The sequence below is a fragment of the Betta splendens genome, chromosome 14 (assembly GCF_900634795.4).
Source record: "Betta splendens chromosome 14, fBetSpl5.4, whole genome shotgun sequence".
NCBI lineage: Eukaryota > Metazoa > Chordata > Actinopteri > Anabantiformes > Osphronemidae > Betta > Betta splendens.
The window spans coordinates 16895225-16910788 of NC_040894.2; the positions used below are offsets into that span (position 1 = coordinate 16895225).

Consider the following 15564-nt stretch of genomic DNA (forward strand, 5'->3'; position numbering starts at 1 on the left):
GTCATAATTTTAATGTCACTCTAATCACCACAACAAAATCTATCTCACCGGGCCAGGCCAAGTTAAGATTTGAGTTTGAATCTGAGTTTGTGGATCTCGTCAGAGGCGATCCAGACGGGTGAGCAGTTCTCCCAGCTCTGAATGTCTGTAGAGGTTTGGAGGCTGAGCGACCCTAGTCCTCAGGACTATCGTCCCTGGTCACACTGTACAGACGACCTGCAGCAGATCCTGTTCGTGGACGCCAATTTCTGTGGTGGAAATTTCCCATAAAGAGGCAGATGAGAGAGTTGTCTTTTGTGAGATTTATTATAAAAATAAAGGAAAATAGAAATAATGGGGAAAGCAAATCAAAAGCATGGATGTTGATCGTGCACATCAACAAACCAAAAACCAGCTGGGGAGATCAGTGCACACACCACGAAGGTGTGATGCAAAGAGCCCACGATCCTCAAGTTGCTTCTGCCTTTTAACCCCTCGGTCCGACTACGGTGGAACGTCTTTGTAGTCCAATCAGACTGCATGCACCATCTCATCCCTGTCGCTGTGTGTGTGAAGATGTTTACATTCTCACACCTGCATCGCTGACGTCTAACTATCAGAGAGGAAGGAGCACTTAGTCTCAATAGACAGAGAGACACAACTCCCTGACCTTGGGTTTGGGAGCTAGAGTCCAGAGTCTATCAGGCAGAGACAACCATTGAACAATCTAGGTGAAATGTCAAATACATACAGTAAGACAAGACACAATCTATTAATTGCAGAACATAAGTCATAAATCATATAATAACTGCATAGAATAAGAAAGAAACATTTTTTTCCCATAACAACTTAAACGTGTGTAATCACAATAAAGTTTAATAAGTCTAGGATTTGTGGTTGCAGTATAAGTAATATAATTACAATAGCTAGTATAATAAGAGGATTTCAATACCAAATAGGCTTATGAATCAGTATGTGGGGTTTAACTGTGAGGTTATTACAACATATATATAATACTGTGTTGTGTTGTCCTAAAACCTTTATCTGAACAACTGCCCCATGTGAGACAGACGCTAAGATCAAAACTAGAACCAGAGAGACGTGTCCATGTCCGTCTACTGATTACGTACTGTTGTTTGAACACGGTGACGGATGCATTGCTAAGAAAAAGCGAAGAACAGAACGGGGAGCTTTGTTGCTCCAAAAACTTCCTTGATTTTCCATTGGTCGGAGGAGGCGGAGAGGGAGGGGCGCGAACATTCCTGTCATACTAAAGACTGGGGGGAGCTTCCTGCTACTTCGTTACTATTTCCCTTTTTATGGCTTAGACATGAAAGTTGCTAGAATAGAACAACCAGCTTGTGGTCACGTACAAGCCGCTTTCCCGTAGACAGGATCAGAGGACACCGCGAGGCTGAGGCCTGAAGGCGGTGAGTGTGGACGTGGATGTTTTGAAGCCAAGAAGAAAATGAAAGGCGAAGGATGTCTGATCCCGCTGAACGGAGAAGGAAGACGGAAGCAGCTCAGAAAGGTACAGCTCCGTCCAGAGTGATGGGAACGCTCCGACTAATGCGCTTCGACTTTACGGTCATATTTTAGGTCAATCAGAACAAAGCATTGCTTCTAGTAATCAAGTAACAAGTTTGAGCTTTTATCTAACTTCCATGATATTCACTCATTTAATGTCTGAACTGTGCAACATGGCCGATTACAGTAGAGACGTGCATAAAGTGACAAAGAGACTAGCCTGGTTATGATGGTGGTCCCTGAAGGTTGTGGAGTAGTTCATATTATCAGAATCAGAATATCAGAATAGCAAACAGTCTTCAGTAGGTTTTGATCTGAATTTGAAATGTTTTAAATAAAAAAACGCAGCACCAGCTGTTGTTTATGAAGGGAACTGCCATGTCCTTATAAATAATAGTTTTTGATTTGTAGGACTCTGATTCTATTAAAACTAGAAAAGACGAAATGACCCTTTATAGGGTTGGCATAATAGTGAGAGAAGCAATAGGACAACACAGCCTTAGTGGAATGTGAAAAGCGATTCCACAAACCTTGCTGTCAATGTTCAGCTGTACAACGTTTTGTAAAACATTATGATCAAACCGAAGTTTCCCTTATTGAGAGTGAGATGCTAACTTCAGCCTCGTCCACACTACCTGTTCGCTTTCAGCCTAAAGGACATCGCTTCCTTCTACTCACATTCACAGTACCACTATTATCACATTGTGTTATTGATGTTGATGCAGTTGTGTCAGAACTGTGCACACAGTAAGGTTAGATCAACAGATAAACTTTTAGATCACCTTAATATGACTGATAATGGTTTGTGCTGGGTAAAAATAATAACTAATGACATATCTGTTGTATTGTTGTCACTCTGTGACAGTTTGGTCATCAGCTACACTTGTCTTTAGGCTGCTGAGGTGAGAGTAGTGCGCTCGCCTACACAGGGATGTGTCAGTTAACACAGTACCACAGTAGGCTTAGTACAGATATTCAACTTTCCAAGGTAACCTAAATCAAATAATGAACTATAATAAAGATTGTGTGTTAAAGATAGATAAAGCATTTCCATAGAACAATGCACAGTGAATGCTGTTGTACTAAATGTATTGCTAATAAATTGCTGAAAGTAGCTGAAACATTTAAAACATATCTGAAAGTAGCTGAAGCATTAAAAGAATAAATGAATGTATCTGTAGAGAATTGGGAGTTGTTTAAACAGAGCTGAATTTTTGCAGAAGCTGAAGCAGTTGAATTTCAAATTGAGGAAAGCTGATAAAAGATTTGCTGAAGTTGAAGAACTGCTGAAAATGAAGGAAGGGTTTGCTTAATTTGATAAAATAAGCAAAAATATAACATAAACAAATATATAAAATATATAAATAACAGTTTAAGAGCTGAAACAATAGCTTAAAGTTATGGAAATATTTAATACAGCTCAAGTAGTTAAATTTGAGAAAAAAGTTGGAGATTGAGAAAAGTTGGGGTTTTGGAGGTAACAGGTGCGATAATTGCTAAACAGGAAAAAAGTCTCATTAACTAGTCATAATTACCCAGTCAAAAGCAGGAATAGTGCTATTGAAACTAAAGATTTGTAATGGTGCTTTTATTTTCAAAGAATTTTGAGAAAGTAATTTAAATTGCTAAACTAAAATAGTGTAATTAACAAGTCATAAATAATCAGTCAAACGCAAGTGCTATTTAATCTTAAAACTTAGATTGGTGCTTTTATTTTTGATAGATTTGGAGGATGTGTGTGTAGGAAAACTATACAATAGTCTCATTACCTATTTAGAAAAATAACTAGTCAAAAGCAAATTTAGTGCTATTAAACCTAATAATTTGGATGAGTGATTTAATTATGAAAGGATTTGGAGACAGTGCATGTGTTAATATTGTTGTTGTTGTTAATATTGTTAATATTGATACATAACCCTTTAGAAGCTGAAAAAATGTTGTACAAACTGAAGATTTGGATTGGTGCTTTTATTTTCAAAAGATTCAAAGGAATTGTGTATGTTGAATTGTGTATTAATATTAAACTGTGAAATCATGTTATTAACTAGTTATAAACCAATTGAAAGTAGTAAATTTGCTACTTTTAGGTATAGATCTGGATTGGTGCTTTTATTTTGAAAGAATTTGGAGGAGGTGTGTGTGTTTAGTAGCTAAACTGTAAAATAGTTTTTTTAACTAGTCACAATTACTAGGGCTGCAACTAACGATTATTTTGATTATCGATTAATCAGATGAATCAAAATGTAAAAATTATTATTTGATGTTTTGCTTTTTAGAAATCCCTTATCAGGGTTTTTTAAACTAATTTTGACTCTTTAAATCTCAAACAAAACTCAAAAAATATCCAAAATATAAATAAACAAAGCAAGCATAGAGTTTTGTGCCAGTTTAAAGATCTGCAGCAACTCCAGTCAACCTGACTCTGAGAGAAAACCCATGAAGACACAGAATAAAACTCCTTAGTAAGAGACTCCTGGGCTCCTTGTGGCTCTTAGGCAACAGTGACAACCACTAAAAACCATGTTGTCATATTTTAGTGCTGCTGTTGTTGTTGTTGTTCCGTGGTGGTGCTGTTCATCACTATGTAGCGAACGAGATGATTGCGCAGCCAGCTGACACTCGCGACAGAACAAACTGTGGGCTCAAAAACTACAATTAGTGCTTCCTGGTTTCCTCTATACCTGCCCCAGCAATGGTCAGGCTGAGGGAGTGGAGCCAACCTGCTGGAACACAACTGCTCAGTCTGCCATTGTTTTCCCTCGCACCTACAGCACTAATATTCAATGGCCGGAGGTCATGTTGTAGATTATTTAGAAGACAGTGAGTACTTCAGCACCATCTTATGTTCGTGGTTAGTTGTATGAGCCGGAGTACAGCGCTGAGTTACACCATTTGGAGGAGGACAAAGCTGCCCTGGTAGCCTGCAGAAGAGAGCCTAGAGCCGGCGTCGGGCAGAGCCAAAGGCTGGTTGCATTGTGTCTCTGTCCTGCAGCACAGACCAAAAAAAAAAACAGCCGGGACAGAACGGTCAAATAAGCACTGAGTAGGTAATATATTCAGCCTTTTATTGTTTTACCTTGCGCTGTGAAGTTTGAGTAAAGTTACAAGCTGCTGTTTATGGACACAGAGTCGCAGTCTTACACGCCTCTCTGTATGTTCTTTACTGCTGTCACCCCCTAGACTGTGTCTGCTCCCCGACATATACAAATCACTAACAAATCAAAGAAGAGTGACTTACCAGAATTTAATAAACATTCAAATGATTCCTCTTACAAAACAAAGTAACAGTAAGCTAATAAAGTTTGGTTTATTAAATATCAGATGTCTCTCATCTAAATCCTTGTTAATGAATTACTTGATAAGTGACCATCACATAGATCTGTTTGTCTCACTGAAACCTGGCTGCAGAAGGATGAATATGTTAGTTTAAATAAGTCTACTCCTATGAGTCACATCAACCATCATGTTCCTAGAAGTACAGGTAGAGGTGGAGGAGTAGCTGTTAAACCTAAACATAGTTATAACTCATTTGGAGTTAACTTCAATAATTAACTCTTCCAAGTTGTCCACTTGTCTTTTAGACCCAATCCCAACCAGATTATTCAAGTTTTACCTTTTAATCAGCTCGTCCATATTAAATCAAATCAACCAATCCTTACATATAGACTATGTACCACAGCCTTTTAAGGTGGCTGTGGTCAAACCTTTATTGAAAAAACCTACTCTGGACCCTGGAGAACTAGCCAACTATAGGCCCATTTCAATTTTACCCTTTATTTTAAGATTCTTGAAAAAATCTTGGCTAAACAATTATCTGACCACCTGAGTGGGAATAACCTGTACAGATACAGACGTTTTTCAGTCAGGATTTAGAAAACATCATAGCACAGAAACAGCTCTGGTTAGTGTCACTAATGATCTTCTTTTAGCTTCAGACAATGGCCTAGTTTCTGTCCTTGTCCTGTTAGTGTGTCCTGTTAGTGTTTCATTTGATACAATTGATCATAACATTCTATTAAGGAGACTAGAAAATAGCATCGGAATTAAAGGAACATCACTGGGATGCTTTAAATCCAATTTGTTGAACAGATTCCAGTTTGTTATGTTAACGACAAATCCCCCATATGCACAAGGATTAGCTTTGGAGTGCCACAGGGTTCTGTGTTTGTTCCACTACTGTTCAGTCATACTGATAGGATGTCCTAACAGCTCCTTAAAAAGCCTACAGCCTATTCAAAATGCTGCAGCCAGAGTTTTTGTGGGACTTAGAGAGATCACATCTCTCCTACCTTAGCTTCTCTGCACTGGGTGCCTGTAAAATGTAGGATAGAATTTAAAATTCTCCTCCTCACCTACAAAGCACTTAATGATAAAGCTTCTTCTTATATTAAAGACTTCATAGTTTCTTATGCTCCCAGCAGAACAATTCTCAGAGTGCTGGGGCAGAGTCTTCAAATGTAGAATGGGAGGCAGAGCTTTTAGCTACCACGCTCCTCTACTGTGGAACCAGCTCCCTGTTTAAGTTAGAGAAGCTGACACACTCTCTACTTTTAAGATCAGGCTTAAAACCCTCCTTTTTGATAAGGCTTATCATTAGAGCTGGTTCAGGTAACTGGCAATGACTGTTAGTCACATGAACCTCTGTTTCCTTCTAACTCTTCTGTCCAATAACCTCCCATCATTGTTCTATGTTCAACTAACCTTGTCCCTGTCTTTCCAGTAGTTGTGCTTCTTTTCCCCCCTCTTTCTCCCACTCTGTCCTCACCTACAAGTATCATTGGACTGTGTCTTGGATGGGCACCTGCAGATCAAACCATCCTGCCTGTATCCAGTCCCTGGTCCAACAATCCTGTCTGTGCTCTGTTGTTGCTTGTTTGTTGTTGCTGTGCTTTTCTCTCTCTGTCTATCCCCTCACCCCAACCGGTCGAGGCAGTTGACTGCCCACATTCAGCCTGGTTCTGCCTGAGTATTCTTCCTCATTAGAGCGGGAGTTTTTCCTCTCCACTGATGCTGTTAAACTGTAATTATCACAATTAAAGGCTTGCTGTATGTAGGATTTGTTGGGTTTAGTTGTGTAAGGTCTTAAACCATACCTTGTAAAGTACCTTGAGACAACTAAATAAAACTTAATTGAATTGAATTGAACTCTCTAATACTAATTAATTTCAGCCTTTTGTAGGCAGTATCGGCTGGTAGCGTATCGTCACAGACACTCTTGGAAGGGACAACCGTCTTGTTTTTCCAGCCACTAACAGCAGATGAAGAAAAGAGGGTTTTGTCTAAATCAAGAATCTGTGGCTTTCTAACAACTGTTTGCTTTGATTCAAAATAAAAAGCTGCTAAACTTTATTCAGACACATGGTTAAAAATGTTGAGCAATGTCTGAAGGTTTGTCTGTTAGATTCAGTTGTGCTTCTTTCAGCGCAAAGATATAATGTATCTGACTCCTGGCTGTTGCAGGATGCAGTGGCAGCCTTTTACTCCCCCATACGGCGTAACTCATTGGTGCTGTGCTCATACAACTAACCACGACTGTGCTGTAGAACTTGCTGTCTTCAAAATAATTTACAGCAGAACCTTCGGACACAATATTGGTGCTGTTGCTGCTTCTGAGATGTGTCAGAAGACTTTTGCAGAGGAATGAATGATAATTTCTCTGCATAGATAATATGTGGGAATCTGAGTGTCCCTTCATTCCTACAAACTACCCAAGGTCGTTTTGGTCAGCCCCTATTGAAATTCGGTCAAGTTTTTCTTTAAAGCCTAAACTGTAAAGAATGTTTCATTAACTCAGTGTTGTGGGGCATATATATATATATATATATATATATATATATATATATATATATATATATATATATATATATATATATATATATATATATATATAAATCCAGCTGGAAATGCTGGAAGGAGCAGTGGAATGTAAAAGACTAACCTCACTGATCAGTTAGCTCCCTTTTCAAAACATTGTATCTAAACACACGTGATTATGTCTTTTATATGCAGGAGGCATCAAACAGAAGCTGTTATTTATGTTTTGCTTTTCAAGACTCTTCACCCATTCTCAGCTGATGGATTTGGGCTGAATGGTGGTTTTAAGTTTTGACTGCTACTGCTGAATTTTCAAGCCATTGCAAAACAAGGGTTTATTGGTGTATAAATACAGGTTATGACAGCAGGCATACATGTGTCTATTCTACTCAATTGCATATTTCAATCAGAAACCTGATTCAATCTGATCCCAAATCTATATACTCTAATAGTGCCAGATTAAAGTGACCTTAAAGCGCATGGGTCGTAGTAGGCAATGAGTGTAAACTGAGCAGCACACACAGGTTAATATAATGTGGCACATGCTGGTGGCTGGCAAAGATGACAAGCATCCAGTCAACACTGAGTGAGTGTGTAATTTTGTGGGGTTGTCACTCATGCTCAGAGACAAAGTCACAAGCAGAAAAAAGGGAAATTACAGTTTGTAGTAGTTACATTTTTGATGTTTGGCAGACATTTTTGGGAAAGCAGTTACATGAGCATACGGGTATGAAGGAGTGGCTCAGTATTATGTGGTCGCTGGAGTCACCTGTCTCCACCCGGCCCCACCTGTCAGAGTAGGAAAGACAAGATGGGGGAGGTGTGGAAATGGAAAGACAGGTGTGCCACTTTAAACCAGAAAGACAGTAGATTATATTGCAACTGAGGCAAACACTGGATTAGGTTCTTGGTCTTTAAAAGAAGACTGGACATTTCTGAGGAAGCCACAGAGGTAGGGCACATTGTAAAAAGAAAGCAATATTAAAACTGTGTAACAGACAAAGCTGCAGTTGTGTGGTCTTTTGCTGTCTTTCACATTTCATAGATAGAGGAGGCACGTCCAGTGTCCATCTTATGGGCTTGTGTTCATAAGAGTTACCCTTTGTGCTCAAAGGTGCTTCAAGAACCTGCAGTAGGAACACATGCCAAGGACATCATCTGTTTCTTTGTTGCAGTTTTGGGAAGAATGCGCATTGTCTCTATCTCTTTGGATAATGGGGCTTTCACAGTAGCCTTGACACACTGTTGTCCTGGTTCTTTCTTGAAACTTGAAAAGCCTAGTGACTAGGCTAGTCAGTGATAAAATTTTGGCCATTCACAGAAAATCATTTCACTTTCTGGCGAACTCAAAAAAAGCAGTGTGTAACATTTATTTTCAAACATTCACACAGCAACATTCTGCTCTCACACTGAACAAATGTGTCATAAATCTTATGTATAACAACATCATTATATCGTTCCCTAACATAAATCAGAATACATAAACGTATGTCTGACTATTTTCCCCAGACAAAAAATAGTCCTTAGAGGTCTGTCTAGTCTAGTCCACACAGTACAAAATGACCGTAAAGTTTGGGAGATGTTTATAGGTACTTGGGATCTTTAACCCCTGATCTAGTTACCTCACTCTATATCAAGGGGGTAAGACTTTCCCCATTTACAATCAATATATGTTTATATATGTAGTGACTGTGCCATTGATGTAAAATTTTTCTAGTAGATGATTTCTACTTGTGGTTTATGTTTAGCTCATTACAGAATGGGCAGAAATACAGCATTGTTCACACTGACATACTATAAATCTGAGGTTGTCTAGTCATATTTGTAGGTGAACAGTTCCTGCTCTGTAATGGTTGTCTATCATTTATTTCTACCCTGTGTTGATTGAGGGGGGATTCCAACGCTAACACACTCCTTCTAGCTGACCAGCTGGGGGCACTGCATCACACAAGACATGAAAATGCTTTTAGCAGTTGTGCATGCACTCAAAGGCCAGAACAAGACTCCAAGCAGCAATAACTGATTTGTTACAATTGTCCTTTTTCTGTAGCTGTTTTATTGACCGAGCATACTGTACCTCACAGAACAGCCGCTAGCTGAGAAGTGATCATTCTTTTGAACTGTATAATGCAATGTGAACAATAACATAAATACTTTATTGTTCCTTTTGGGGAAATTTGTCCTCTGCATTTGACTCATACCTCCAATGGGGGAGCAGTGGTCTGCCACACATGGGGTCGCCCGGGGAGATGGTGTGAAGTGTCTTGTTAAAAACACACCTGATCAAACTGGCGAACTTCTGCTTCTATAACCTCAGCCTTTTACAAAAGACATTCAAAAATGCAGGGTTTGCAGCTAATAATAGAGGTTGAGTTCGTAGAACTTTTGCTTGGGGAGCAGAAGGTCCCAAGTTCAAGCCCACCAAAGCACCAAGTGTGTCCTTGAGTAAAACACTTTGCACTAGCTCCCCGGGCGTTGCACTGTGGCTGCCCACTGCTCCCCTCAGGGGATGGGTAAAAATTAGCTTAGGTTAAATAAGTTATATTATTATTGTTGTTGTTGTTGTTGTTGTTGTTGTTGTTGTTTTCCTTAAATGTTGATCAGTGTTTCTGCATTTTTACAGTGACCTGTTGAGACGGCTGGCTGGAGGGCCAGTACCAGAAATTAAACCAACTGCCATTACTTTTCCCTGGGAATTAATGCCATTTTTGTCCTCATTCGCCTAGTCCAACCTAACATTTGCCTGCTGAACCTGTTACAACACTGCAACATGTGCAGTAGCTGTACAGCAATTGATGATCCTAGAAGAGCACAGTAACAGCAGCCATACAAGTAGGTACGTGAGGGCGATCCCAGAACTAAAAAGGAAGGATGTTAGAGACAAAATAAAAAAAAAAAATAGCAAAGGGAAATGAGGGCAGAGAGCTTTTTTGGTCATGGTGTAATTCTTTTTACCCTAGGACTAATCTACTCAAACAAAGTTTTTCAGTCAATCTGACATAAAACACTGTGTTTTGGTAGGAAAAGAAACCAAAATAAATGATTCAATATTAATTCTGAGAGTTATGACATCTTGACATCTTGCCAAAATTTTAAACACATGCTTGTCTTTCAGTATGTCATTAGACTGATGAAATTACCTATACAAGTAGTGAATCCTTGACTGAGAAGAATGTAATAAGGAAAGCACTGGGTGCACTTCCAAACCCCGTGGTGTCTGTCTGTATGCACAGAAATGTATATAAATGACTAAAGAAGTGTGTTTTTGCATAATAGAGGACCTTTAAATCAAAAAGCTGTCAAAACATTAAAAAGTTTTGATTTTTCAAAAACTAAAAGACTGCTTTTGTAGTGTAGTTGTTACTGTAATAGTTGTGTTTACAGGTTTATTATATTTATATAATTTTGTGGAATTCACTTACAGTAAATTTAAATTGTTTGATTTAATACATACATAATATATCTTATTTTTAACAAGTTTTCCTTTTTTATTTCTTTGTCTCTAGCTTGAAGAGAATTATTTGCCTCACCACCAAAGCTGATGTTTTCTGTTTGTCTCATGTCATTTTATGTACTTACAGATGTTTCGGAAAAAAGCATCTTCATCCCTGAGAATGAGAAGAATAACAGAAAGCGCTAGATGTAAAAAACTTCCTTACTATGTAGATTTAAAAAAATCAGTGAGGTTATTAACACTTAGTGCTGTCAAAAGAAACCACAATAATAAATAAAGGTAAACAAATAAATAAATAAATAAATGAAGATTTAATTGCAGACAACAAAAAACAACTGAATGTACAATAATATGCCATATTTCTTGATTTTCTAACAAGCTTTTCCTTCTGACTCAAAATGATTTGGGGTCTTTGCAGTTAATGTGTTGCAACTGGTTTGAACTTTGACAGCACTGAATGTGTTTTAACTGAAAATGATTCTGCATTCTTTATATTTATAGCACTAGGTTTTGTTGTTTTTGTTCCTGTGTTTGTTTCTCTTTTTTAATATAGGGAATGAACCCCCCCCCCAATAATTTATAAAGTTGGCTCTCTATGATTTGGGCCCCTTTAGCATTATTTTAAATTGTACACATTTGATTTTCTGTTTTTATCTTTGTTTTAGTGCTAATTCTAATTAAGACTTAATGTTTTCATGTCAGCATTTACATTTGTGGCATTGTTTTCTGTTTGACAAGCTGCTTTCTAATGTTTAAACAAAAAATCAAATAAGTTCCTATGGGCTGCTCTAGTTTTGTGTTTTAAAAAAGTATTCCTTTGTCCTTGATGCCTATTTAGTTGACAGCAACCACTTGTAGCGTAAAATCCCAGAACCTTTAATATTGCAGCTTCCACAGCTTATGAAAGCAACATGACGGTAAAATTATTTTGATGTTCATCCTGTGTCCTGCACCACTGAGAATGAAAAATAGAAATATACAGTTTCAGAAGTGGAAAAAAAATACTTGTAACTGCGAAAACGAAGCGTGTTTACAAAATCTGAATCAATCATTGTATCATCATCTTACCAATTAACCTGCTTGTGCAAGTGTGACATTAACTGACTGAGATTTTCTTTAGGCTGGCCAGTGATTATCTTTATAGTAATAATATAAAAAAAACATTACTGTAGAAATATATTTTTTGTTGTCAAATTAATGATATTCATGTTTAAAGTTATTCTTCTGTAGTCTTGCATTAGCTTTGTGTATTTGGTGGTGGTGAATGATTGTGTCTGTTCTGTATGCTTTATTTTTCCTTCCCTTTTTCTACCGTGCTTTTATTGTTGTGTGATTGTAGTCCATTCCTTTGTGATAATGTACATTTCTCGTTCCATCGCCACACTGCCTTTTACTTATTATTTTGTTCTGTCTTTTTGCTACACCTCTTGGTGGTGCAGACCGTGGACGGAGCTTATCCTTTCATGAGGTACGTGGCCAGCGTGAGATAGAGATGAGGGCTGCAGTCGAAGAATCCAACAGCAGTAACAATGTGAGTGGTGGCAGCACTGTCCTGCAGCGCCTCCTACAGGAGCAGATGAACCGAAACTATGTGTTGCAACAACAACAAGGAGGAGCTGGAGGTGGCGGTTACACAGGACAGGCACAGGTTGGCCCAGCTGAAGACCTCTCAAAGACTCCTCACATTGCCCGCCAGGAGCCTCAAGGGCAGGAGCTGCAAACAGACAATGGCTTGGAAAAGCTGAGCTCATCTCGAGTAGGAGTAGGGGGAGGTAGCAGTGGTGGGGGAGGAGGTTTAGGGACTGGAAGTGGAGGGAATGGCCAAGGGCCATGCCCCAACCCTGAGGACCTACCAACATATGAAGAAGCCAAAGTGCAGTCACAATACTTTCGTGGCCATGGCCCTCCATCTCAGTCTCAGCAGCTGAACAACCAGCAACAACAGCCTCCTCTTCCTGCGTCAGTGGGTACCACATTCTATGTCGCTGGGGTAAACAGCACCAAGGTGCGCACTGAAGGTCGCCCTACTGTTCAGCGAGTTAGTGGTGCTGGCAAAGTCCACCAAGATGATGGGTTGAAAGACCTGAAACAAGGACATGTTCGGTCTCTCAGTGAACGACTTATGCAGCTGTCTTTGGCCACCAGCGGTGTTAAGGCCCACGCCCCTGTCACCAGTGCTCCTCTCTCCCCCCAGCTGCCCCCTCCAGGTCCACCAGGTGACTACTACAAGCCACAACATCGTGGGCCACCTCCAGACTACCCATTTAAAGGTGTGGGCTCACCTTTCAAGCAACAGGAACCAGGATGCAATTTTTATCAAGAGCATAAGGGGAGGGAGCACTCAAAAGAAGTGCCCCATGTTCGATATCAGCCTCCACCTGAATATGGCTCGTTCAGGTAAGGACCATGAATGCACAGGTACTTAAGATGCTTGACTAATAAATGCAATGTCCTGAAACTGATAGGTATATATTGAATGGCTTGTATTAATATATACAACCTTTAACATTGAACATTTTTTAATGCATTGAATACTGAATATATGCATTTTTTCATTAGGTTACTTTGGGCTAAATTTTATTGGGCTGAAATACTTCAGACTTAACAAGAATGCATTCAATTCAGTTTAATTCAGTTTTATTTATATACCACCAAATCACAACAAAGTTATCTCAAGGCACTTCACATGGTAAGGTTTAAGACCTTACACAACTAAAACACAGCAAATCACACATACAGCAAGCCTTTAATACAATTTGACAGCAACAGTGGAAAGGAAAAACTGTCTCTCTAACGAGAAAGAAACCTCCAGCAGAACCAAGTAAGAACAAGGATGTGGGCGGCCATCTGCCTTGAACGATTGGGGTGAGGGGATAGACAGAGAAAAAAGCGCTGCAACACAAAAAGAAAAAACAGGGCACAGTCAGGATGATTGGATCTGCAGCTGCCCATCACAGACAAATAGCTCTGAGTTCAATGACACCTGTAGGTGAGGACAGAGTGGTGGAGAGAGAGAGAGAGGGGGAGAAGCATTACTACTGGAGAGAAATAGATGAGGTTTATTAAACATGGAACAATGATGGGAGGTTATTGGATAGAAGAGATAGAAGGAAACAGGAGCTCAGTGTATAAATTAAGTCCCCAGCAGTCTATGTCTATTGCAGCTTAACTAAGAGATGGTTCCTGTGACTAACAATCATTTCCAGTGACCTGAGCCATCTCTAACTATGAGCTTTATGAAAAAAAGAAGGTTTTAAGCCTGATCTTATAGGTGGAGAGTGTGTCAGCTTTTTGAACCTGAACAGGGAGCTGGTTCCACAGGAACACACAGGCTCTGCCTCCCATTTTACATTTAAAGACTAGCCCAGTGCTCTCAGAACAAAGTGTTCTGCTGAGAGCATAAGGAACTATGAGGTCTTTAAGATGAGAAAGAGCTTTATCATTATGTGCTTTTTAGATGAGTAGGAGAATTTTCAATTCTATCCTACACTACACTACAGGCAGACAGTGCAGAGAAACTAATGTAGGAGAAATCTGATCTCTCTTTCTAAGTCCCATCAGAACTCTGGCTTCAGCATTTTGAATAAGCTGTAGGCTTTTTAAGAGCTGTTAGGACATGCTTTAAGTGAGGAGTTACAGTAGTCCAGCCTAGAGGTAACAAATGCATGGTTTCTCTGCATTGCTCTGAGAGAGGATGCTTCTGATTTTAGCTATATTTCTAAGATGGAAGTAGGCGGTTCTGGAGATTTGTTTATTGTATGATGTAAAAGAGAGACCCTGGTCAAAGATGACACCAAGGTTCCTCACAGTAGAACCTGAAGCTAATGTTACGCCATCCAGGGTGGCTATCTGACTCTATAGTGTCTCTCGCCGTTTTTTAGGCCAAAAATCTGAATCTATCTGAATTTAGTTGTAGGAAGTTTTGGAACATCCAGGATTTGATGTGTTTTAAACAACTTTGGATTTTGACTAGTTGATCTGTTCCATTTGGTTCCAATGACATATATAGTTGAGTATCATCTGCATAACAATGAAAATTAATAGAATGCTTCCTAATAATCTCACCTAGAGGAGACATATATAGGCTAAAGAGAACTGGACCAAGCACAGATCCCTGTGGTACTCCATAACTAATCCTTGTGCATGTGGAGAATTTCTCAGTAACATAAACAAACTGGAATCTGTTCAACAAATAGGATTTAAACCATCCCAATGCTGTTTCTTTAATTCTGATTCTATGTTCTAGTCTCTGTAATAGATGTTATGATCAGTTGTATCGAATGGAGCACTAAGATCTAACAGGACAAGGACAGAAACTAGACCATTGTCTGAAGCTAAGAGAAGATCATTAGTGACTCTAACCAGAGCTGTTCTGTGCTATGATGTTTTCTAAATCCTGACTGAAAATGTTTTATTATTATTATTATTGTTTTTCCTACCCAGGTGGTCAGATAATTGCTTAGCCACAATTTTTTCAAGAATCTTAGAAATAAAGGGTAGATTTGAAATGGGCCTAAGTAATAAGAAATGGTGAGAAAACAGGTTTTGGGGTAGGTCTATTAAATTATCAATTTCAACCCCATATGTCAGGACAAGATCGAGGGTATGGTTAAAACGATGAGTGGGTTCATTTACATGCTGAGTAAAACCAATAGTGTCCATAATGAGTTAAAAGCAGTGCTGAGACAATTACTGTCAAAATTCAAGTCTCCCACTACAATAACTTTATCTGTGCCAAGGACCAAGTCAGATAAAAAGTTCAGAGAATTCAGTTAAGGATATCCTTATCT

General features: G+C 39.0%; 1 protein-coding gene across 9 annotated transcripts in view; it reads left to right on the plus strand.

The window, feature by feature from the left end:
• Positions 1–1243: 1243 nt before the first annotated feature.
• Positions 1244–15564, plus strand: part of amot (angiomotin) — a 162924-nt gene continuing 148603 nt past the window's right edge. Inside the window, exons 1-4 of one of the 9 annotated variants that reach the window (XM_029172838.3) lie at positions 1244–1510; positions 9944–10156; positions 10902–10962; positions 12214–13171. In XM_029172838.3, coding sequence (XP_029028671.1) covers positions 10902–10962; positions 12214–13171 — 1019 coding nt within the window. In that variant the 5' untranslated portion in view covers positions 1244–1510; positions 9944–10156. Of the gene's footprint in view, positions 1511–9943; positions 10157–10877; positions 10963–12213; positions 13172–15564 lie in introns of those variants that run through there. The other 8 variants (XM_029172837.3, XM_055502057.1, XM_041073644.2 and 5 more) reach the window with 8 other exon arrangements.